The sequence below is a fragment of the Sus scrofa genome, chromosome 6 (assembly GCF_054392235.1).
Source record: "Sus scrofa isolate SSC_HxYL_T2T_F1_AM1 chromosome 6, Sscrofa_HxYL_maternal_Yorkshire_Landrace_v2.0, whole genome shotgun sequence".
Lineage (NCBI taxonomy): Eukaryota > Metazoa > Chordata > Mammalia > Artiodactyla > Suidae > Sus > Sus scrofa.
Genome location: NC_139388.1, coordinates 149,919,632 through 149,944,736, shown reverse-complemented (window position 1 = coordinate 149,944,736; position 25,105 = coordinate 149,919,632). Strand labels below are relative to the sequence as shown.

Genomic DNA, 25,105 nt, shown 5'->3' with positions numbered 1-25,105 from the left:
TCTTCCTCAAATCCTCTGCCATACTTTCAACCTAACAAGACTATCATTTCCTGATTGGTTTGTGTGTGTGTGTGGTGGGGGGGAATAGCAAAAACAGGGGTGGAAGAGAGATAATATGTCTGGTGTTTGAGTGGACTGGTGGTGTATTATATAGGTTGAGGAGAACACCAAAGGAAGAAAGGTATATTTACCACATCCTTTGTTAAGATTCTGAGACAAGAGTGCTTTGTAGGGGCAGCTTCCTGCCAACACAGGTGACCCTAGCTTTGTTATCAGGACAAAATGGTTTGGTTAGGCAGAGAGGGGATCTCTTTCTCATTCCAGATCTCCCTTGGTTCACCTGTGACATGGACACTGAGTTTAGGCTTGCCAACACACTTGCCCTTGCAGAGGTGCAATAACCTAAACCAGAGTCTTGGCTTGGGTGAGTCATAGATAGTCTAAGAACAGATGAAGACATGACAGAAACTCAATGAGTTCCACCATACTGATGATGGTTCAGAATGGACCGTATCTAAGTTCAAAGAGAACAGATTATAAGTTCATGAACTACAGATGTCAGCAGTCATAGAACGTCCAGGAATGAGACCAGCAGTACATGAAAGATTCTTGTCAAGTATCTTTTCCTCAATGTCATAAGGTCCAGTTAGCCCCCTACTCATATACTCAGATACTCTCTTAGAAACAGAAGGACTGTGTTAAGGGTAAAGAGGCTGTGCATTATGGTTCCAAAGTTTAAAACACAATGGATTAATATGACTGTTTTCATTACACCATTTGAGGATCTCATGAGAAATATCAATGTTATATGTTACATTTTTCACATCCATGTTGTAATATAATTAAACTTGTCTCTACTGCAAAACCACAATTATATCTCTCCATATTTCACTGTCTTCCTCTCCATTTGATTGTGTACTTGCAGCACAAAGAGCACGTGCTCAAGGTCTGACTGACCTAACGTCATATGTGTGTGAACTTGTCTGAATGTGCATGTGACTGGTTGACCAGTCATAGGTCAGTCATTGTATTGTCACACGGGCCTAAATGGCCATAATAAGCCAGATCACATTCATGCTGGGCTACCAGAAAATAAAAGCCACAACTCTTCTTCTTAGAAACATCATTGAACAAAATAAAATATTAAAAAATTTAAAAACAAATTAGCTTTTACTAACATAATCTTCTAAGTGACCAACCAAATCAAATGATTCCCTAGGTTTTTTTTTTTTTTTCTCTTTGGGGTGAAATTATAAAATATTTTAATAAAACACACATATATATTACAGCACTTAGAAGATATTTTGTATGAACTATTTTACAATGTAAAATAACATGCAAAAGTACCTGGTATGGTGCTTGATCTGTAGTAGCTACTCCGTAAAAACTTAAGTGAACAAAATAGAAAAAAGACTGAGATCAGGGATCTAATGTTTGGCTAAGACAGATTAACCATAAAACTGGTCTTAGGGATTTTTTTGAAGAAAGGCATTCCCACATTTGCAAATCTCTCTACATATAAAGTCATTATCAGCCAAGAGGGAGTCTCAGAAGGTTAAACACTTGGTAGGGAGAGAGGTTAGTTAGCAGATGACAAGCACAACTTGCAACCTGGCATGAAGAAAGAATCCAAAGTTGAACTCTTCTAAATATGCCTCTGGCCACTCCAGCATTCTTTACTTTCTTAAACATGCTCCGAGACACACATGCTACTGGCCATAAATTCAGCTTTTCTTGCTTTTAAGAAGTTTGTAGTCTAGGGCAAGGTTTCCTAACTTTTCCACATGATGGCATACATATAATTTAATATTCTTTGTTCAGCACAGTGAACGAAGTACTGCCAACTCAGCAGTCTTAAAGGCTGAAGGATCATTTCAGCACACCTCTACTCCCCTCTGAACACAACAAATTATGACGGCACATTGGTTGGGAAGCCCTATTCAAGAGAGAGAAAGTCTTCAATAAACCAACCATTCAATTAACAAAGATATAAAATGATTTCACCTACTTGTAAGTATTACTGAAAAATATAACATGATACTTCATCTAGGGTGGCTATGGAAGACCTCTCCCAGGAGGGGTTATTTGAGTTGAAACTGAGAAAGAGACAGAAGCAGCCAGGTGAAGAGCTAGGGGAATAGCCTACTAGGCAGAGGAAATAGCAAGTATAAAGGTCTCAGTGTGCAACCAGCATGGAATGAAAGCTCAAGGAACTGGAAGGCCAGTGCTGCTGGAATGTAGTGAATGAGGGGGAGAGTGGAGTGAGATGAGATGAGATAGGTATCAGGGACCAAATCACATAGGGCCACTTAAGCCATAGCGAAGACGTAATATCTTCTTCTGGTTATAACAGACATCAGTTGGGTTGTTTTTTTTTTTTTTTTTTTTTTTTTGTCATTTGTCTTTTTAGGGCCACACCCGCAGCATATGGAGGTTCCCAGGCCAGGGGGTCAAATCAGAGCTGCAGCGGCCAGCCTACACCACAGCCACAGCAATGCAGGATTTGAGCCGCATCTTCGATCTACACCACAGCTCATGGCAATGCCAGATCCTTAAGCCACTGAGCGAGGCCAGGGATTGAACCTTCGTCCTCATGGATACGGGTCGGGCTTGTTAACCACTGAGCCATGACGGGAACTCCTGGAGGGTTTTAAACAGAAGAACAAAGTAGGTTGATTTATGTTTTAGAAAAATCCCTCCGACCTGTCAGGGATGAATAGTCTGCGGAGGGAAGGGGGAATGTGGATGGCAAGAGCAGCAATGGGGTAATCAATTACAAGACCACAGCTCGGTCTAGGTAAGGCATGTTAGTGGACTGGATAACAATTGCAGCACAGGGAAATGGCAGAAAAGTATAAGCTGAATTGTATTTCGGAGGAAGATCCAAGTGTCCTGGCTGGTGGATTGGACATGGAGTATAATGAACAAAGAGAAATCAAGGATGATTTCTAGGTTTTAGCTTCACTGACTGGGTAGACGCCATTGAGAGAGATGGGAAAGGCAAGTGTGGAAAAGCCAGGTTGAAACAAGGGGTTGGGTGGTAGAGGTTCCCTGGCTCATGAAAAGACTAAAAGTCACTCCTTCCCACGGCCAACGGTATAACTAAACTAAGGCAAACCACATTGGGGCATGAAGACTGGATCTGCCCTATCCTGAAGATTTCTCTGGCAGGGGAGTCCCAGTCACACCTCTAAAATCTGGCTTGACCTGAGGACCATGAAGGTTAAGCGGCAGCAACTGCAAAACTTCTGGAAAGGGAAGAAGAGTAGGTAAACTAAATGATAAATGAAGAGAGACCCTGCTGAAATTCTAAAACACATGAAAAATACAAAGAATGACAAAGTCAACAAATATGAGGCAAATTTGGCAATAAAATTAAATAGAAAAATCTAAAGATAACTTTAAAATTCTTATCATATTTCTTTCCCCTTCCTCCCTTCCTCTTTTCCTTCCTTCCTTTCTTTCCTTTCTTTTTTGTCATTTTAGAGCCACACTCCCAGCACATGGAGGTTCCCAGGCTAGTGGTGGAATCAGAGCTACAGCTGCCAGCCTGTACCACAGTCACAGCAACGCCAGATTGGAGATGCATCTGCAACCTACAGCACAGCTCACGGCAACGCTGGATCCTTTAGCCCACTGAGCAAGGCCAGGCATTGAACCTGCATCCTCATGGATGCTGGTCAGATTTGTTTCAGCTGAGCCATGGCAGGAACTCTGAAATTCTTACCATGTTTCAATTCTAAGATGTACATTAGCATTATGGAATCATTTGACAGGGTCAATTGCTGACATCTTAGATTTGATAAAATATGGTATGTTTAGGAACTTCAAAAACAAATAAAAAACATTCATGTAAAAGAACAAGATATTTTAAGATGAAAATAGCCTAAAAAAGAACAAGTCGATATTTTTTAAAAAACTAGGAATATTGGAAATAAATAATATAACTCTAGCTTTAATAGCCAAAAGGAGAATTAATTGACAGAAAGCACCAAGGAATTCACAGAATGTATGTATGAATGAATGTACAAAAAGATAATGGATGTACGAATGAATATACAGAAAGATAAACAAAAAATGTGAAAGAACAGATAGAAAACATGAGAGGGGAGTTCCCGTTGTGGCACAGTGGTTAACGAATCCGACTAGGAACCATGAGGTTGCGGGTTCGGTCCCTGCCCTTGCTCAGTGGGTTAACGATCCGGCGTTGCCGTGAGCTGTGGTGTAGGTTGCAGACGCGGCTCGGATCCCGCATTGCTGTGGCTCTGGCGTAGGCCGGCGGCTGCAGCTCCAATTGGACCCCTAGCCTGGGAACCTCCATATGCCGCGGGAGCGGCCCAAGAAATAGCAACAACAACAACAACAACGACAGCAACAACAACAACAAAAAAAAAGACAAAAAAAAAAAAAAAAAAAAGAAAACATGAGAGGTAGATTGGCAACATTCGCCTAATAGTTCCAGAAGAAGAAAACAGAGGCAGCGGTGAAGAATCTATATTTGAATAGATAATGGCCAATAATTCTAACAGAAGTGTATTTCTCGAACTGAGGAGGACAGAGAAGAATAAAACTATATCATGATTCATGGTAGTAAAAATGGAGATGATGAAGAGAAAAATCCTAAAACTCCAGGAAGTAAAGACGTGATGTTAGCTGTCATTCTACAAAAGGAACAACAATTAGCTCAAAAGCAGAATTCTAATCTATGATTCCAGAATTTAATGAAGTTGTATCTTTAAACAATTGAGAGAAAATAATTTTCAACCTAAAATTCTACATCAACTAAGCTCTCATTCAAGAGTGACAAGAGGACTTCCCTTCAGGACACAGCAGAAATGAATATGACTAGGAACCATGAGGTTGTTGGGTTAAGGATCCAGTGTTGCCGTGAGCTGTGGTGTAGGTCGCAGACGTGGCTAGGATCTGGCATTGCTGTGGCTCTGGTGTAGGCTGGCAACTACAGCTCCGATTAGACCCCTATCCTTGGAAACTCCATATGCTCAGGGTGTGGCCCTAAAGGGACAAAAGACAAAAAAAGAAAAAAAGAGTGACAAGAAATAAAAATACTTCCAGATACATAAGGATCAGAGTTAACAACAAATAGATCATTATTGAAAGAACTACTACAGGATGTCATTCAAGAAAAATAAAAGTAGCATAGATGGCAGGATGCAAGTGACAATGATGAGCACAGAATTTGATAAACTACATTATATATTTAATTATCATTGACTTTAAAAACAAATCTTTATTATTATTATTGTTGTTGTTGTTATTGCTTTTTAGGGCTGCCCCTGCCACACATGAAACTTCCCAGGTTAGGGCTCAAATTGGAGCTACAGCTGCTAGCCTACACCACAGCCACAGCAACGCAGGATCTGAGCCGTGTCTGCAACCTGCACCACAGCACACGGCAACACCAGATCCTTAACTCACTGATCGAGGCCAGGGATCAAACTCACGACCTCATGGATACTAGACAGATTCTTTCTGCTGTGCTACAACAGGAACTCCTAAAAACAAATCTTATTTTTTATTTTAAATGAAATATTATTACTATTTACTACATTTACCCAAAGTTTTCTTAGATTACTTTAGATTACTGAATATTATTTAGATCATTTAAAATAGAGTATTTTAATTTATTATATTTTTGGTGTTTTTAGACTTTTGCAGGTTAGTCTTTTAATTTTATTGAGGTATAATTTACATATAATAAAATGTATACATTTTAATTCCACAGTTTGATAAATTTTTAAAATATATACTCATATAAGCATTATCATAATCAAGATATTGAGTATTTCCATTACTCCAAAATGGTTTTCCCATCCCCTTTTCAGTCAGTTCATTCAATTTGTTTTCTTCTTCAAACACATCAATTACCTCCATGTTGGATATCTGTTTTCTTCCCTTAATATACTGTTTTGTCTAATTCAGTCGTATTTTTGACCCTTTATTATTGCATTCTATGTCATTTTCCTAAACTTGCTCTTCAAATCTTTGATGTGGCTCACTCCAATGTTTATTCTACTCTTCAGTACTTTAAATGTAACTTTAACTTCTACTTTATCATTACCTATTTCCTTAAAAATATCGTTAGCTCTGGAGTTCCCATCGTGACACAGTGGTTAACAAATCCGACTAGGAACCATGAGGTTTCGGGTTCGATCCCTGACCTTGCTCCCTGGGTTAAGGATCCAGCGTTGCTGTGAGCTGTGGTGTAGGTCTGTAGGCCAGCAGCTATAGCTCTGATTAGACCCCTAGCCTGAGAACCTCAATATGCCACGGGGTGCGGCCCTAGAACAGACCAAAAAAAAAAAAAATTGTTAGCTCTGATAGCACCATTTCATCCTCAACAATTATCTTTTGTATTTTCAAATCTTATTTCATAGAATCCTTATTTTCTTTAATTTCTTGAGCATATGAAATAATTATTGTTTAATTTTTCTCCTGTTTCATGGGGTAACACTGTCCAAATGTGGCCATCAGCTATATTTTAAATTTCATTTGTTTGCTGCAGAATTGTTGATATGTCCCATGTTTGGTTTTGATTTTTTTATCTACTCACCTTTGAATCAGGACACTTAAATCTGGGCTTGGCATTAGCCCCAAAATAACGGGGGTACATTTTCTTTGGCTGTTCTCCCTGTTTACCTGGGTACTATTAAATTCTCCTCTTAAAAATTAACAGGTTGTAGTTCCTGTTGTGGCTCAGCGGGTTAAGTACACTACATAGTGTCTATGAGGACTGGGGTTCAGTGGGTTAAGTATCCAGTGTTGCAGAAGAAGTGGCACAGGTTGCAGATATGGCTTGGATCCCATGTTGCTGTGGCTGTGGTGCAGGCCTGCAGCTGCAGCTCCAGTTCAACCTTTGACGCGGGAATTTCCATATGCCATAGGTACAGCCCTAACAAGAAAAAAATACAATTAAAATTAAAAAAAAAAATTTTAAATAAACCTTTCTCAGGGAACCCTCCTGCACTACTGGTGGGAATGTAAACTAGTACAGCCACTATGGAGAACATTGTGGAGATAACTTAGAAATCTATACACAGAACTTCCACATGACCCCGCAATCCCACTCTTAGGCATATATCCGGACAAAAGTTTCCTTGAAAAAGACACATGCACCTGCATGTTCATTGCAGCATTATTCACAGTAGCCAAGACATGGAAACAACCCAAATGTCCATTGACAGATGATTGGATTAGGAAGATGTGGTATATATACACAATGAAATACTACTCAGCCATAAAAAAGAACGACATAATGCCATTTACAGCAATATGGATGGAACTAGAGCGTCTCGTACTGAGTGAAATAAGTCAGAAAGACAAAGACAAATACCATATGATATCACTTATAACTGGAATCTAATATCCAGCACAAATGAACATCTCCACAGAAAAGAAAATCATAGATTTGTGGCTGCCAGGGGCGGGGGGGGGGGGGGAGGGGGGAGGGAGTGGGAGGGATTGAGAGCTTGGTGTTATCGGATGCAACTTGGAATGGATTTACAATGAGGTCCTGCTGAGTAGCATTGAGAACTATGTCCAGATACTTATATCGCAACAGAACAAAGGGTGGGAAAAAAACGTATACATGTAAGTGTAACTTGGTCCCCATGCTGTACAGCAGAAAAAAAAATAAATTAAAAATAAAATAAATAAATAAATAAACCTTTTTATTTGAGTGTGTGTGGTGGAAGGCGTAGGGATGGAGGAGGGGGAGGGGAGTGGTGGTTAATAGTATTTTCAGACAACCTTCTTTTTTTTGTTGTTTGTTGTGGTTTTTTTTTTTTTTTTTTTTTTTTTTTTTGTCTTTTTAGGGCCAAACCCATGCTATATGGAGACTCCCAGGCTCGGGGTCGAATCAGAGCTGTAGTCACCAGCCAACGCCACAGCCACAGCCATGCCAGGTCCAACCTGCACCTTCGACCTACACCACAGCTCCCAGCAATGCTGAATCCTTAACCAACAAGTGAGGCCAGGAATCAAACCTGTGTCCTCATGGTTACTAGTCAGATTCATTTCTGCTGAGCTACGATGGGAACTCCCAATTTTCAGACTATCTTCTATTAGCACCTTCAATATTTTTCCTTTTTTCTAGGAATATGAATTATGCATTGACCTCTAGAATTTTCTTTCAAACTATTTCATAATGTAACATATAGAAGATTTTCTTTGATTTTGAGGTTAAATGTCCTAGTTTCAACTTAAGGCATTTTTCTTCTTTTTCTTACTTATTTTAGCCAGGATAAAATTGTATTTATGTTGTCAACTTTCCCAGAAATCTTAATTTGGGACTTCGATAAAAGAATTACAATGCTTCTTCTGTGGAAAGACCCAAGAAATTTTATGAAGGGAGATTTCCTTTGCTGAAAGGGTAAAGCAGCCTGGCACTGTTATCAAGGAACATTTCAGAGAATATATGGCATCTGAGTGGAATCTTTTTTTTTTTTTTTTGTTCTTTGTCTTTTTAGGGCCACACCCATAGCACATGGAGGTTCCCAGGCTAGGGGTCGAATCAGAGCTGTAGCCGCCAGCCTACGCCAGAGCCACAGCAATGCCAGATCCCAGCCATGTCTGTGACCTACACCACAGCTCACAGCAACACCGGATCCTTAACCCACTGAGCAAGACCAGAGATTGAACCTGCAACCTCATAGTTCCTAGTCGGATTCATTTCCACTGCGCCACGATGGAAACTCCTGAGTGGAATCTTAGAGGATAATATAGTGAACAGAGTTGCCTACTAAAGAGTGTTTTCTCCCCCCCTTTTTTGCTAACAGAATTCAGATCTTATTCATTTTTCTTCTGTCCTTCAAGGGAGGTTGGGCTCCTTCCTAAATCAAAGGAATGAATCTTAAATAATCTAAGCCTGCGCTTTTCAAAATGTGAGCTACAACCCATCAATTTAGACACTAAATCAACTTAGCATCTCCTGATCACATTTTAAAAGTAATAGAGTGTATCACATAGATCCTTAGTAATAACTGTAAAACACTGAAATACTGCAATCAATTTCAACTAACAGAGTGAAAGAAAATAATTAGGTCTATGAATCTGAATCTTCTGCTCCATACATAGATATATAGATATAATACATATAAATCATCACGATATAAAAATTATTTCATACTGTGGGTAGTGTTAAAAGTTGGAAAAACTGGGAGTTCCTGTTGTGGCTCAGCAGGTTGAGAACCTGACTAGTATCCATGAGGACGCGGGTTCAATCCCTGGCCTCGCTCAGTGGGTTAAGGATCCAGCGTTGCCATGAGTTGTGGTGTAGGTCACAGATGTGGCTCGGATCCGGCATTGCTGTGGCTGTGGTGTAGGCCATCAGCTGCTGCTCTGATTGGACTCCTAGCCTGGGAACCTCCATATGTCACTGCAGGTGCAGCCCTAAAAAGAAAAAAAAAAGTTGGAAAAACTGCTTTAAGCTGATAATGATTTATTGGTTTAGAAATGGGTGCATGAAGCTATTCTAGCCAAGAGACACCAGGAGAGGCCTGCTGGAGGGCTTTTGGTAGCATCTTCCTCATTCTTACAAAAGGGTCAAAGAGTTCTTTCTCAGTGGGTGTTGTAATCTGTTATCTTGAATAGCAGTCACCATCTTGTACAGCAAAGCCAGGAGGAAAGGCTACTTGCTAAGACAGTCGAGGCAAGTTGAGAAAAGGTGGAGGAGCTGAATATGTGAAGGCATCTTTGAATCTTTGAGTTAACCTGGAGCTGCCTTACTGATGGGCTTCTTGTTATTTGAGATTATAAATTATCTTTACTGTCTAAATCACATGTAGTTAGATTTTCTTTTAATTGCAGCTAAAAGTGTCCCAACTATTAAAGATAAATAGGAATCTCTCAGGTGGAGGGGTATGTTCTGAGCATAGAAAACAGAATGGGTTAAATCACACAGAAAATTGGAACAGACTGTTCATTGTGATTAGAATCAGTATGAAGAGCGTGTAATAGGTGGCTGGAAAGATACTATTTGCCATACTAAGGAATTTAGACTTCACTGTTTTTGTAATAGAGAGTCTTCAGATGTCATTAACCAGAGAAATAATATGGAAACGTGATTAGATACTGATATGATAGCCCCTGGTTAAAGATCTTTTTTTTTTTTTTTTTTTTTTTTTTTTTTGCTGCACTTGTGGCATATGGAGGTTCCCAGGCGAGGAGTCCAATTGGAGCTGTAGCTGCCAGCCTATGCCACAGCCACAGCAATGCACGATCTTAGCCGCGTCTGTGACCCACACCACAGCTCACGGCAATGCCGGATCTTTAACCCACTGAGAGAGGCGAGGGATCGAACCCGCAACCTCATGGATGCCGGTTGGGTTCACTAACTGCTGAGCTACGATGGGAACTCTGGCTAAGGATCGTCTTAATACCTCTAAAAGTTAGATGCAGTTAATTTTCAGTTACTTCAACATAAATATGCAATGTGTATACCTGCAAAAAGAGTCTTTTTCCTTCTTAGAAACATTAGGTTGCATGTTGGATACAGGAAAAAGGATTGTAGGATCCAATGTTCTTCTACACTGTCGTCTATGCTGCCAATACAGTTCATGGAAGGGCTTGGCATTTTCCGCCTAAACATCAAAAAAAGTGGGAAACTATCTCAGAAATTATTTTTTCCATATGTATATTGATAAATAATTTATACTTGATTACTTGCATTTGGAATGTCTATTGTAACTAACAGCTGGTTAGATTTTTAAGTAATTTCAAATATAATGCTTACTTAGTCCTCAAAAAAAAAAAGCCCTATGATCACCTTCTGAAGCTCAATACCAAAAAAACAAACGACCCTGTCAAAAAATGGGCAGAAGATCTAAACAGACACTTCTCCAAAGAAGACATACAGATGGCCAAAAAACGCATGAAAAGATCACTCATTATTAGAGAAATGCAACTCAAAACCACTATGAGGTACCACCTTACACCGGTCAGAATGGCCATCATCAAAAAGTCCACAAACAATAAATGCTGGAGAGGGTGTGGAGAAAAAGGAACCCTAGTACATTCTTGGTGGGACCGTAAATTGGTACAACCACTGTGGAAAACAGAATGGAGATTCTTCAGGAAACTGAAAATAGAATTAACCATTTGATCCAGCAATCCCACTCCTGGGCATCTACCCAGAGAAAACCATGAGTCAAAAAGATACATGTACTCCAATGTTCATTGCAGCACTATTTGCAATAGCCAAGACAGGGAAACAACCTAAATGTCCACAGACAGAGGAGTGGATAAAGAAGATGTGGTGTGTATACACAATGGAATATTACTCAGCCATTAAAAGGAAAGAAATAACAGCATTTGCAGCAACATGGATGGACCTAGAAATTATCATGCTAAGTGAAATCAGTCAGACGGTGAGACACCAATATCAAATACTATCACTTACATGTGGAATCTGAAAAAAGGACGGAATGAACTTCTTTGCAGAACAGATACTGACTCACAGACTTTGAAAAACTTAATGGTTTCCAAATGAGACAGGTTGGGGGATGGGGGAATGCACTGAGGGTTTGGGATGGAAATGCCATAAAATTTGGTTGTGATGATTGTTGTACACCTATAAATGTAATAAAATTCATTGAGTAATAAAAAAATAAATAATAAATAATTTTTTAAAAAGGCCTATGAAATGGATATTATTACTACTTTATAGATGGGGAAACAAATCTACAGAAATTTTAAAATTTGCCTTTTGGATTTCCCATTGTGGAACAGTGAAAACAAATCCGACTAGGAACCTTGAGGTTGAGGGTTCAATCCCTGGCCTTGCCTAATGGATTAAGGATCTGATGTTGCCATGAGCTGAGGTGCAGGGGGCAGACATGGCTCGGATCTGGCGTTGCTGTGGCTGTGGTGTAGGCCAGCGGCTAAAGCTCCAATTCGACCCCTAGCTTAGGAACTTCTGTATGCTGCAGGTACAACCTTAAAAAGACAAGAAAATACTAAGTATAGTTAAATAGTGAAAGACAAACATCATTTGATAGCACTTATATGTAGACTCTTTAAAAAAAGATACAAATGAACTTATTTTCAGAATAGAAACAGCCACACAGACTTTTTTTTTTTTTTTTTTTGGTCTTTTTGCCTTTTCTTGAGCCACTCTTGCGGCACATGGAGGTTCCCAGGCTAGGGGTTGAACCGGGGTTGTAGCCGCCAGCCTATGCCAGAGCCTCAGCAACGCAGGATCTGAGCTGCATCTGTGACCTACACCACAGCTCACGGCAACGCCAGATCCTTAACCCACTGAGCAAGGCCAGGGATTGAACCCACAACCTCATGGTTCCTTGTCGGATTGGTTAACCGCTGAGCCACAACGGGAACTCCCAGCCACATAGACTTTGAAAACAAACTCATAGTTACCAAAGGGGACAAGTTGGAAGAGGGGAGGGATGGACTAGGGGTTTGGGACTGGCCTATGCACACTGTGGTATATGGAATGATTGGCCAATGGGGACCTGCTGAACAGCACAGTGAATTCTACCCTATGTTCTGTCATGGTCTTTATGGGAAAAGATTCTGAAAAAGAATGGATGTGTGTACATGTATAACTGAATCACCTTGTTATACAGCAGAAATTATCACAACACTATAAATCACTGATATTTTAATAGAACTTTAAAAATGGGAAAAAAATGCCTATACTCACAATTGTGGGGTTTTTTTTTTTTTTTTTTTTTTTGGTCTTTTTGCATTTTTCTAGGGCCTCTTCTCGCTGCACATGGAGGCTCCCAGGCTAGCGGTCTAATTGGAACCGTAGCCACCAGCCTACGCCAGAGCCACAGCAACGTGGGATCTGAGCCACATCTGGGACCTACACCACAGCTCAGGGCAACGTGGGATCCTTAACCCATCGAGCAAGGTCAGGGATCAAACCTGCAACCTCATGGTTCCTAGTCGGATTTGTTAACCACTGTGCCACGATGGGAACTCCTCACAGTTTTTACTTACTTGTATTTTGTCTCCAAAACTTAGCCATTATATTCATATAAAACAGATTTCTCCAAATGCAGAGAAAGTCTAAGGTTGAAATGCTGAGGAAAAAAAGCCCTCTCAGTTTAAACAGAAAGTTGGCTGTCTCATACGTAGAGGAGTTTCAGCAGAATAGTTCGGAGTAAAGGAGGAGAAACTGGAAAAAGTGATCCAGCTTTTCCTAGGGTCTCAGATTGGCTCATATGCTTTTATTTACATACAAATATTTAGATACCCCAAATTATCACGCATATGTAAGTATAAACTGCATAATTTGTAACTGTTTTTTGTTTGTTTGTTTGTTTTTGGCTTTTTGGTTTTTCTAGGGCCGTACTCACAGCATATGGAGGTTCCCAGGCTAGGGGTCTAATCGGAGCTGTAGCTGACGGCCTACACCAGAGCCACAGAAACACGGGATCCGAGCCGCGTCTGCGACCTACACCACAGCTCACGGCAACACCGGATCCTTAACCCACTGAGCAAGGCCAGGGATCCAACCTGCAACCTCATGGTTCCCAGTCAGATTCCTTAACCACTGCGCCATGACAGGAACTCCATAATTTGTAACTATTCATCAACTAATCAAACAAATATTTGTTTAGCATCTGCAATTTTGTTTTCACACGAGGCACAGACTATATTTCATTCTGGATAATAGGAGATAAAAATTTTAAATGTGACAAAAACTTAGGCCATAAGGAGTTCAGATTCTTATTGGATAGACGTGATTAGCATACATGAATCATTAGTAAATAATGTAACAGAATGATATCACTAAGAATCAAAGCAATCAATATCATCTATAAATGAGGAGGAGTTTAGGAGAGAGGAATATCAATGAAGGTTGGAAGAGACAGGAAACATTTCATCAATGAGGAGGAACTTAATGCTAGGATTTGGAGTTGAGGACATTTCAGGAGAGGCTAGCAACATGTGTCCAGAGTATTTTTTTGGGGGGGGGGCATGTCCACAGCATGCAAAAGTTCTGGGCCAGGGATTGAACCCACACCACAGCAGTGACAATGCTGGATCCTTTACCCACTAGGCCACCAAGGAACTCCCAAAGTATTCACAAGACAGTCAACATCATATTGAAAGCCAGGTGGGGCAGGAGGGCATTTATCATTTTTGTATATAAAGGATTAGTTTGAAGAGTTAAGAGAGGGATAGACTATGAATTTCTGCAAAGTCAACAGATAAACTTTAATGTAAAGCAAAATAGCCAAAACTGACTTGAGAAGAAATAGAAAATTTGAGGATACCAATAATTCTTTTTAAAAAATGAAAAGAAGTTTCAAACAACTACCTTTAAAAAAGTAACCAGGCCCATGCAGTTCCCCTTCTGGTTCAATGGTAATGAACCTGACTAGTATCCATGAGGACACAGGTTTGATCCCTGGCCTCATTCAGTGGGTTAAGGATCGAGCACTGTTGCAGGCTGTGGTGTAGACGGCAGATATTGCTCAGATCTGGTACTGCTGTGGCCGTGGGCTAGGCCAGCAGCTGCAGCTCTGATTTGATCCCTAGCCTGGGAATTTCTATATGCTACAAGTGCAACCATAAAAAGAAAAAAAAAAAAGAGTCCCAGAAAGACAGGGTAGGTATAATGGGGTAAAAGAGGTTTAAATAGTGGTCAGATGATATTATCTTAATTTGATGAAAGACATAAATTTATAAATTCTAGAAACTTAATGAACTATAAGCAGGATAATTAAGAAAAAACCATGCTTAAGTAACCAAACTGCTGACAACCAAAGATGAGGAAGAGATCCTGAAAGAAGCCAGAGAAAAAAAGTTACATGCAGGGGAACAATTCAAAATACCCCTGACTTCTCATCAGATGCTATGGTGGTCAGAACTCTAAGGCCAGTAGATATTTGGAACATCACCAATATGCTGAAAGAAAAAAAATTATCAGCCAAAAATTTGTATCAAACAGAAATTTCCTGCAGAATACTCTTAAGACACTTTTAGGTAAAAGAAAACAGAATTTGTTGTCAGCATATAGTTAAGGAAGTTTTTCAGGCTAAAGTAAATAATACCAGGTGGAAATAAATCTTAAGGAAGTACTGAAAAGCATCAGATTGGGTCATATTTGGTAATTTTTACCCTGTAACTTTCTTTAAAACATAAAGGATTGTTGAAAGCAAAAATTGTAATATTGTCTTATGGGGGTCTGTAGTAATATACAAAAACTATACCATGAAAGACAGGGTTAGTAAATGGATTTATACAGTTTAAAGGCTTCTAAGTCTTTATGTGAAATAGCACAAGTTTATTTTAAGTAAACTTTGAAGAGTTGATGATGTAAATTTTAATCCCTAAAGATAGCACTAAAAAACCCAAATACAAAGAGGTACAGTTAAAGTCCATATATACATTAAAATGAAACATTAATAAATATTCAAATTATCCAAGAGAAGGCAGGAAGTGAACAGAGGAACAAAGAAATAAACAACTCCCTATAAATGTTAGTCTTAAATTCATCCATATCAATAATCACGTTAAATATTAATGGACTGAACATTCCAATTAAAAGAAATTCTCAAACTAGGAAAAAAATACGACCCAATTACATGCTATCTATAAGAAATGTACTTCAGGGAGTTCCCGTTGTGGCTCAGTGGGTCACAAACCTGATTAGTATCCATGAGGATGTGGCTTCGGGTTCGATTCCTGGCCTTGCTCAGTGGGCTAAGGATCTGATGTTGCCATGAGCTGTGGTGTAGGTCAGTAGCTGCAGCTCAGATTCAGCCCCTAGCCTGAGAACTTCGATATGCCGCAGGTGCAGCCATAAAAATTTTTTAAAAAAGAAATGTACTTTAAACGTAAGTTGAAAGTAAATTAATGGAAAAATATATACTATGTAAATAGGCAGTGGTTTTATTAATTTCAAACAAGATGGATTTCAAGACAGTGTTAGCAGAGATAAAGATGAAAAATTTGTCAATAAGACATGAAAGTCATAAGTATGTATGTATCTAATAACAGAGTTGCAAAACACATGAAGCAAATTGACAGAATAAAGGGAAAAACAGGCAATTTTATAATCACAGATTTTCAACAAACACATTTCAGCAATTGGTAGAATAATCAGCTAAAAAAATAAGTAAAGATACAGAAGATCTGAATAAAACTATCACCTTAATCTAATTCAACAGGTATAGTTACATATTTATACATTTATAACATATAGATATATTTATGTTTATAAATATTTACTTATAGAATATTATACCATATAATTGTTGAATACACTTTTTTTTCAAGTGCACATAATAGTTTCAATAAGATAAACCATATGCTGAATCTTAACACCGGTCTCAATAAATGTAGAAAGACTGAAATTCACAGAATATATTCTCTAACCACAGTGAAATTCAATTAGAAATCAATAACAATAAGATATCTTGAAAGACTCCAAATATCTGGAAATTCTACAACACGCTTCTGCAAGATTCATGTGTTAAGGAACAAATTATCAGAGAAATTACATAATTCTTAAACTGAATGATAGCACAAATACAGTATCAAAATTACTGGAATTTTAGTTAGTGGTACCATCATTTTTCCAGTTTTCAAAAAAAGAAATTTAGGGATTATTATTCAAAGCACCACATCCAGCCACTTAAAAAATTCTCAAGTCTACCTACCTAATTTCTTTTTTTAAATAATTTTTTATTGAGGTAAAATTGGTTTATAGCATTATATATGTTTCATGTGCACAAGATCATATTTCTATTTCTGTATCCCCTATAGCATACTCATCACCAAAAATTTAGTTTCCGTTCATTACCATACAGTTTCTAACTCCTTAAATCCCCCCAGTCAGTGTCTTCTACTATGTTCCCAATGCTGCTAATTTCGTTCTGTTCCTCATCATCTCTTACCCTGAAGATTTGTTTATTTTTTTATTGTTTTTGTCTTTTTGCCTTTTCTAGGGCTGCTCCCGTGGCATATGGAGATTCCCAGGCTAGGGGTCCAATCGGAGCCGTAGCCATCGGCCTATGCCAGAGCCACAGCAACGCAGGATCCGAGCCATGTCTGCGCCCTACACTACAGCTCACGGCAGCACCGGATCCTTAACCCACTGAGCGAGGCCAGGGATCGAACCTGCAACCTCATGGTTCCCAGTTGGATTTGTTAGCCACTGCGCCATGATGAGAACTCCCCCTGAAGATTTATTAAGAAAACATTCGATCCCTAGCTTAGGAGCTTCCATATGCCATGGGTGGGCTAAAAAGACAGAAGGAGAGGGAGAGAGAGGGAGAAGGAGAAGGAGAAGGAGAAGGAGAAGGAGAAGGAGAAGGAGAAGGAGAAGGAGAAGAAGAAGAAGAAGAAGAAGAAGAAGAAGAAGAAGAAGAAGAAGAAGAAGAAGAAGAAGAAGAAGAAGAAGAAGAAGAAGAAGAAGAAGAAGAAGATATGGAAATAGAAGATATATTTGTTTAAGTATTTCAGTAAAAGTCAAACAAAAAATAATTGAAGGAGCAAGGCCTTTCAGAAGTTGGAGTGAATGCAGATGAGGGGGAGCTGACAGGGATATTAGTAGTTTCAAAGGGAAGGGGTCTTTCAGAGTCAATGTGATGGACCACACTGTTTACAGCCATATTGTACTGAGATTCCTTTGCATGGGAGCCACCACTCCGAGTGACCCTTGGTGGTCCTGCTCAGCCCTTTGTCCGCATCACGTGGGCCCCTATCCCTCCTCTTCTGTAGAAAAGGAGCCCGAATTGGGACTAAGGGAAGATGGTTCTTTGAGACACTAGTCTGCTATCGTCTAAGTCTGCTACCTTTCTGATGAAAGTTGTTATTCCCGGCCCCAACGACTTGTCTCTGGATTTATTGGCTTTTCATTCAGTGAGAAGAGTGAGCTTGGGCTCAGTATCATCTTTATAATGGTGGCAAAAGAGTACAAAAAAGAATCAACCTATCATAGAAAGAGAAGTAGTCACACATGTGTGCATGAAAGAGAGAGAGAAAGGCATTAGCACATGAGAGAGTGCTAACAGATTTCTGAAGGACAGAAAGTTAATTGAAGTTATTAGTACAGTAGTGGGGTCAGTAAAAAAAAAAAATCATGCTGTCTTTCTATCTTTCTAATGAAACTTCAGGATTAAAGTTGGCAGGTATTGAGGGTGGGAATGAGAACTAAAGTTATAAAAGAGACAGCTTAACCAAAATTTTGTTATGGAATTTCTGAACAAGCTGCCAATTCCCCTATCTCTTAGTTAACCTATCCCACACAGAGAGTTATAGGAAATTAATCTCGAGCTAAAATAAGTGCCCTCCTCTTAATAAACTTCTGCTAGGGAGTTGCCATTGTGGCGCAGCCGAGACGAATCCAACTAGGAACCATGAGGTTTCGGGTTCGATCCCTGGCCTTGCTCAGTGGGTTAAGCATCTGGTGTTGCTGTGGCTGTGGTGTAGGCCAGCAGCAACAGCTCCGATTGGACTCCTAGCCTGGGAACCTCCATATGCGGCAGGTGTGGCCCTAAAAGGACAAAAGACAAAAAAAAAAAAAAAAAAAAAACTTCTGTTAGGATGGGTTTCAGCTCCCCAGAGTTAAACCCTTCTCATGTTAGCATCTGGGAGGAAGGCCACCTGGCAAACGGAGTCCTTTCTGCTTTCTAATCCTAAAGTAAAGCTAGCTGGTTCAGAATTCTGCCATGCACACAGAACAGTTAGCTTTCCATTCTGGAGAGAAACTTATTTGTAAAATAATGACAGTTTCACAGAAAAATTAACCCTTATCTTCATTCTTAAATATGAACAAATATACCAGCAGCATCAAAGATAGATACCACGATAAACAAAGGGAAGACAGATGCCAGAAGAAACAGATAATTCAAGAAAGAAAATAAGAAAACATGAAGAATCTTCAGAAAATTTTGAGAGCAAATGTTAATAGGATTCTATGAAAAGAAAAAAAAAAAAAAGTAAAGTTCCCTCTATGGTGCAACAGGATCAGAGGCGTCGCTACAGTGCCAGGATGCAGGCTCTATCCACGGCCTGGCACAGTAGGTTAAAGGATCTGGCATTGTCACAGCTTTGGCGTAGGTCACAACTTCAGCTCCGAGTTGATCCCTGACCTGGAAACTCCGTATGCCTCAGGGCAGCCAAAAAAGAAGAAAAAAGAAAGAAAAAAGCAATAACCAAGAACAAGAATGAAATTTTGGAAATTTAAAATATGATTACTGAATAAAAATGTAGTAAAAAGACCAGATGAAAAAGTTAAGGAAATTTCCCATCATAAAGGGCAAATTTTCAAAAGACAAAAATAGAGAAAAGCAATGTAAAGAATCAATCCAATAAGTCTAATATCTGACCATTAGAAGACAGAGAAAATAGTGGAAAAGAAACTAAAAAAGAAATAACAAAGAGACATTTTTTTAGACCTGAAGAAAATACACTTAGGCATATAATCTCAAGACATCTGAAAACAACATTATTAAAGAAAAGATCCGGGAGTTCCCACGTGGTGCAGCAGAAATGAATCTGACTAGGAACCATGAAGGGCGGGTTCAATCCCAGGCTTCACTCAGTGGGTTGAGGATCGGGCATTGCCATGAGCTGTGGTGTAGGTCGCAGACATGGCTCGGATCCCGCATTGCTGTGGCTGTGATGTAGGCCGGCAGCTGTAGTTCTGATTCGTCCCTGCGCCTGGGAACCTCCATGTGCCACGGGTGCAGCCCTAAAAGGACAAAAAAAAGACTGAAAAAAAAGAGAGAGAGAGAGAAAGAGAGAGAGAGAAGATCCTAAAAGTTTCAAAAGAAAAAACAGCAGTTACAAAAGACCTGGAACTTTTCATTAGCAAGTTTGAATGGCATAAGGACTGTGGGACAGTGTCTTCAAAGTTCAGAGAAAAAAAAAGATTTTGAACTTATGATTCTACTCAGCCAAATTATCAGTCAAGGACATGGGAAAATAAATACATTCTCAGATAGCTATGTTGCATTTCTAGGAAAGTTTCTTGAAGATGTCGTCTAGGAAAATGAGGGTTAAATCCAAGAAGAAATAAGGCATGGGTGTTGAGTCTGGAAACTAAACCAGGAATGGGATGACCCAGTGACAATGAAAGTAGAGCAATGAGTCAAAGTTTGGAGAAGTCACTGAGCTTTGTGAATGATTCCTCCAAGAAGATTGGAGTGGATTCCACTGAATATAATGAGAAAGGCACTGATCATACTCTCTATGATCAGAGGGATACATGCTTCTTTACTGGAGGTGGCATATCTTAGAGGTAAAGAGCATGAATTAGACTGCTGGGTTCTTCCTGCCTCTGTCACTTATAATTTGATTTTGGCCAAGTTCCTTATTTTATTTGTGCCTCTTTTTTCTCATCTATAAAATAGGGATAATAATAGTACTTTCTTCATCAAGTTATTGAGGGTGTAAATTATATATGCATATATATTTCATATGTATAAATATACATCTATTCTATATATCTTTGGATATATATATGTATATATAATGTGAACAGAGCTTGGCATACTCAAGTATATATATATTTCCTATTATTATCGTTCTCCACAAGAAAAAAGAAAGGCAACTAGGAATGCCATACAAGACAGTCAAGATCTTGGAGTTGCTGTCATGGCTCAGCAGAAGCGAATCTGACTAGCATCCATGAGGACACAGGTTTGATCCCTGGCCTCGCTCAGGTGGGTTAAGGATCCAGCATTGCCATGGGCTGTGTTGTAGCTTGTAAACACAGCTTGGATCTGGCATTGCTGTGGCTGTGGTAAAGGTCAGAGGCTACAGCTCCAATTCGACCCCTAGACTGGGAATCTCCATACGCCCAGGTGTGGCTCTAAAAAGACAAAAAAAAAAAAAAAAAAAAAAAAAAGGTCTAAAATAAGGGAAACTAATATACAGCATTACTTTTGAGTAACTGATGAAGAATAAGAAAAGAGAGGCCTATTGCTTTTACACTGCATCCATTGAAAAGAAAAAAATCCTAGCACGGTACTTTGTTCTACAATGAATAGCTATTTACAAAAATGCCATCATAATATAAATGCTGTTTACTGTGTTTTGAGTTTTAGAATTAACCTATAGATAAAATATAAAAGCTTATTCAGAATTGCAAAATGAATATAATTATTGATCTCAAAAATGTAAAAATAAAGATATACTTTCCTAGGGAAGATGTGGAGGAAGGGTTAAAACTGCTAAGATTTTTCATCTTATGTGAAGAGGAATCAGGAGTTAGTGATCAAAATTGAGAGGAAAGGAAAAAGTATTCAGATAATATTATCTCATGGTACAAAAGTTAAAATAGAAGAAGCAGAAAAATAGCTATCAAAGATCCAGAAGAGGAAAAAGAGAGAGGTGGGATATAAACGAGTTAACTGGGCTAATTCAAATCTTTGCTTTTGTTTATACAGTAGGTAATGTTGAAAGCTGATAAATTAAAAAACAGAACAGAAGCTCATTTTTTAGAATTATAGTTAATCATTAGAGGAACTGAAACCCCAAAAGGTTAAACATGGTTTGCCTCTGAAAAGAGGAAATTAGAACAGGAAGTATGGGTGGAAGGGTTTTGTGTTATTAGCCTTTCTGTATTTTCAATTTAAAAAGTGGTATGTGTGTTTTAACTTGTTTTTTAGAAAATTAAAATGTTTTATATAAGATGCGAGTAAATTTATTATGATGAGTAAACTTGCTATGATCTTACAATAAATATTCCTTGGGAGATTTTCATTAAACATGAACCTAAATAAAATATGTAGATGAGGATAAAACTAATAATCTGGAAAATGTGTTTTGTCAATATTTTAAAAAATTACGTAAGGTATAAATATGAAACAAGATAACATGTTACTAATTATGGTGCAAAGAATACACTTTTTTTTCTTTTTCTTTTTTGCTTTTTTAGGGCCTCACTTGCAGCATATGGAGGTTCCCAGGCTAAGGGTCTAATCGGAGCTATAGCTGCCGGCCTAGGCCACAGCCACAGCAACACCAGATCCAAGCCGCATCTAGGACCTACGCCACAGCTCCTGGCAACCCCGGATCCTTAACCCACTGAGCAAGGCCAGGGATCGAACCCGCAACCTCATGGTTCCTAGTCAGATTTGTTTCTGCGGCGCCACAACAGGAACTCCAAGAATACATTTCTTTAATGTTTCATTCTCCATATTAGCAATAAACAAAGTTAATATTAAGTGAATTAACACCTAAGAGACTCTCTTAAATGACTTTCCCTTGCTGATTTTCTGTATTATTTTCACTCTCTAGTCTCCTAGATTAAACCTACTGAATGATATCCAAGGCATGCTTAATGGTCAAGGCTGGTTGGCCACTTTTGAGGATGTTCATGAACCTTTGCTCAAGTGGTTAGCAAGAGTCAACAGTGTTAGTGCTACTGACATAGAGGCAGACTTGTGGTTATCAGGGGGAGGGGAGGAGAGGGGTGGGAAAGGGATGGATCAGGAGTTTGGGATATAGCAAGAATAAACAACAAGGTCCTACTGTATAGCACAGGGAACTAAATTCAGGGAGTTCCCATTGTGGCTCAGTGGTTAACGAATCCAACTAGGAACCATGAGGTTTCAGGTTTGATCCTTGGCCTTGTTCAGTGGGTTAAGGATCCGGCATTGCCGTGAGCTGTAGTGTAGGTTGCAGACGAGGCTCAGATCCTGCGTTGCTGTGGCTCTGGCTCTGGCCGGTGGCTACAGCTCCGATTAGACCCCTAGCCTGGGAACCCCCATATGCCGCTGGAGCGGCCCTAGAAAAGGCAAAAAGACAAAAAAATAAAAAAATAAAAATAAAATCAACATCCTATAATAAACCATAATGGAAAAAAACATGAAAAAGCATATATATATGTGTGTGTGTTGTGTGTGTGTGTATTACTTTGCTATACAGCAGAAAGTAACACAGCATTGTAAATCAATTATGTTTCTTCAATAAAATACATTTTCTTTTTTTGGCTGTCCTGTAGCATATGGAGCTCCCAGGCCAGGGATCAGATTTGAGCTGCAGTTGCAACCAACTGGATCCTTAACCCACGTGCCAGTCTGGGTATTGAACATGTGTCCCACAGCTCCCAAGATGCCGCCGATCCCTCTGCACCACTGTGGGAGCTCCAATAAAATAAATAAATTTTTTAAAATTTCGCAAATGTTTGTGCTAAACCTGTTATAACCATTATTATCATAATTATGTAAGTAACTACGACAAAAATGGTCTTGACTACACATCAAAAGATAAACAAATGGATTAAATATTTACATTACTCAGGTATAGTTTTCTATGAGGACCTTTCTTAATTGACTTTATGATAACTGCTAGACCTTGTCACATTCAATAAAAACTTCTACCATATTGACTGCCCCAAAAATATTGTTTTCTCTATTATTTCCATACATCGTTTTGCATAATATCAGAGATGAAACCACTTTAAAATTTTACACTTCTGAATCCAACAACATATCAAAAAGATCATACACCACGACCGGGTGGGATTCATCCCACATTCACAAGAATGGTTCAACATATGCAAATCAATCAACATCATACACCACATTAAAAAGAGAAAAGTCAAAAACCACATGATCATCTCAACAGATGCAGAAAAAGCATCTGACAAAGTCCAACATCCATTCAGGGTCAAAACTCTTACCAAAGTGGGTATAGAGGGAACATACCTTAACATAATAAAAGCCATTTATGACAAACCCACAGCAAATATAATACTCAATGGAGGAAAGCTGAAAGCCTTCCCACTAAACTCTGGAACAAGACAAGGAGGTCCACTTTCACCACTGTTATTCAACATAGTGTTGGAAGTCCCAGCCACCAATCAGACAAAGAAAAGAAATAAAAGGCATCCAAGCAGGAAGAGATAAAACTGTCACTGTATGCAGATGACATGATACTATATATAGAAAACCCTAAGGACTCAACCCCAAAACTACTTGAACTGATCAACGAACTCAGCAAAGTAGCAGGATATAAGATTCACATTCAGAAATCAGTCGCATTTGTATATACTAACAATGAAATATTAGAAAAGGAATACAAAAATACAATACCTTTTAAAATTTCACCCCTACAGATGGCCAACAAGCACATGAAAAAATGCTCAACGTCCCTGATTATTAGAGAAATGCAAATCAAAACTACCATGAGATACCACCTCATACCAGTCAGAATGGCCATCATTAAGAAGTCCACAAATAACAAATGCTGGAGGGGTTGTGGAGAAAAGGGAACTCTCCTGCCCTGTTGGTGGGAATGTAAGCTGGTGCAGCCCCTATAGAGAACAGTATGGAGGTACCTTAGAAAAATATACATAGGAGTTCCTGTCGTGGCACAGTGGCTAACGAATCCGACTAGGAACCATGAGGTTGCGGGTTCGGTCCTTGCCCTTGCTCAGTGGGTTAAGGACCCGGTGTTGCCGGGAGCTGTGGTGTAGGTTGCAGATGTGGCTCAGATCCCAAGTTGCTGTGGCTCTGGTGTAGGCCAGTGGCTACAGCTCCGATTCAACCCCTAGCCTGGGAACCTCCATATGCCATGGGAGTGGCCCAAAGAAATAGCAAAAAGACAAAAAAAAAAAAAAAGAAAAGAAAAGAAAAGAAAAATATACATAGAACTACCATATGACCTAGCAATCCCACTCTTGGGCATATATCCAGACAAAACTTTCCTTGAAAAAGACACATGCACCTGCATGTTTATTGCAGCACTATTCACAAGAGCCAAGACATGAAAACAACCCAAATGTCCATCACAGATGATTGGATTAGGAAGATGTGGTATATATACACAATGGAATACTACTCAGCCATAAAAAAGAATAAAATAATGCCATGTGCAGCAACATGGGTGGAACTAGAGATTCTCATACTGAATGAAGTAAGTCAGAAAGAGAAAAGCAAATACCCTATGATATCACTTATATCTGGAATCTGATATATGGCACAAATGAACCTTTCCACAGAAAAGAAAATCATGGACTTGGAGAATAGACTTTTGGTTGCCAGGGGAGGGGGAGGGAGTGGGATGGATTGGGAGCTTGGAGTTAACAGATGCGGACTATTGCCTTTGGAATGGATTAGCAATGAGACCCTGCTGTGTAGCACTGGCAACTATGTCA

The 25,105-nt window shown here is 39.2% G+C and overlaps 1 protein-coding gene across 13 annotated transcripts in view; it reads right to left on the bottom strand.

Annotated features, from left to right (window-relative positions):
* C6H1orf141 (chromosome 6 C1orf141 homolog) overlaps nt 1-25,105 on the bottom strand; it is a 185,717-nt gene that overhangs the window by 4,794 nt on the left and 155,818 nt on the right. For all 13 annotated transcript variants that reach the window (XM_084959073.1, XM_084959069.1, XM_084959068.1 and 10 more), the window contains one exon: nt 10,459-10,598. In XM_084959073.1, coding sequence (XP_084815199.1) covers nt 10,459-10,598 — 140 coding nt within the window. The remainder of the gene's footprint in view (nt 1-10,458; nt 10,599-25,105) is intronic.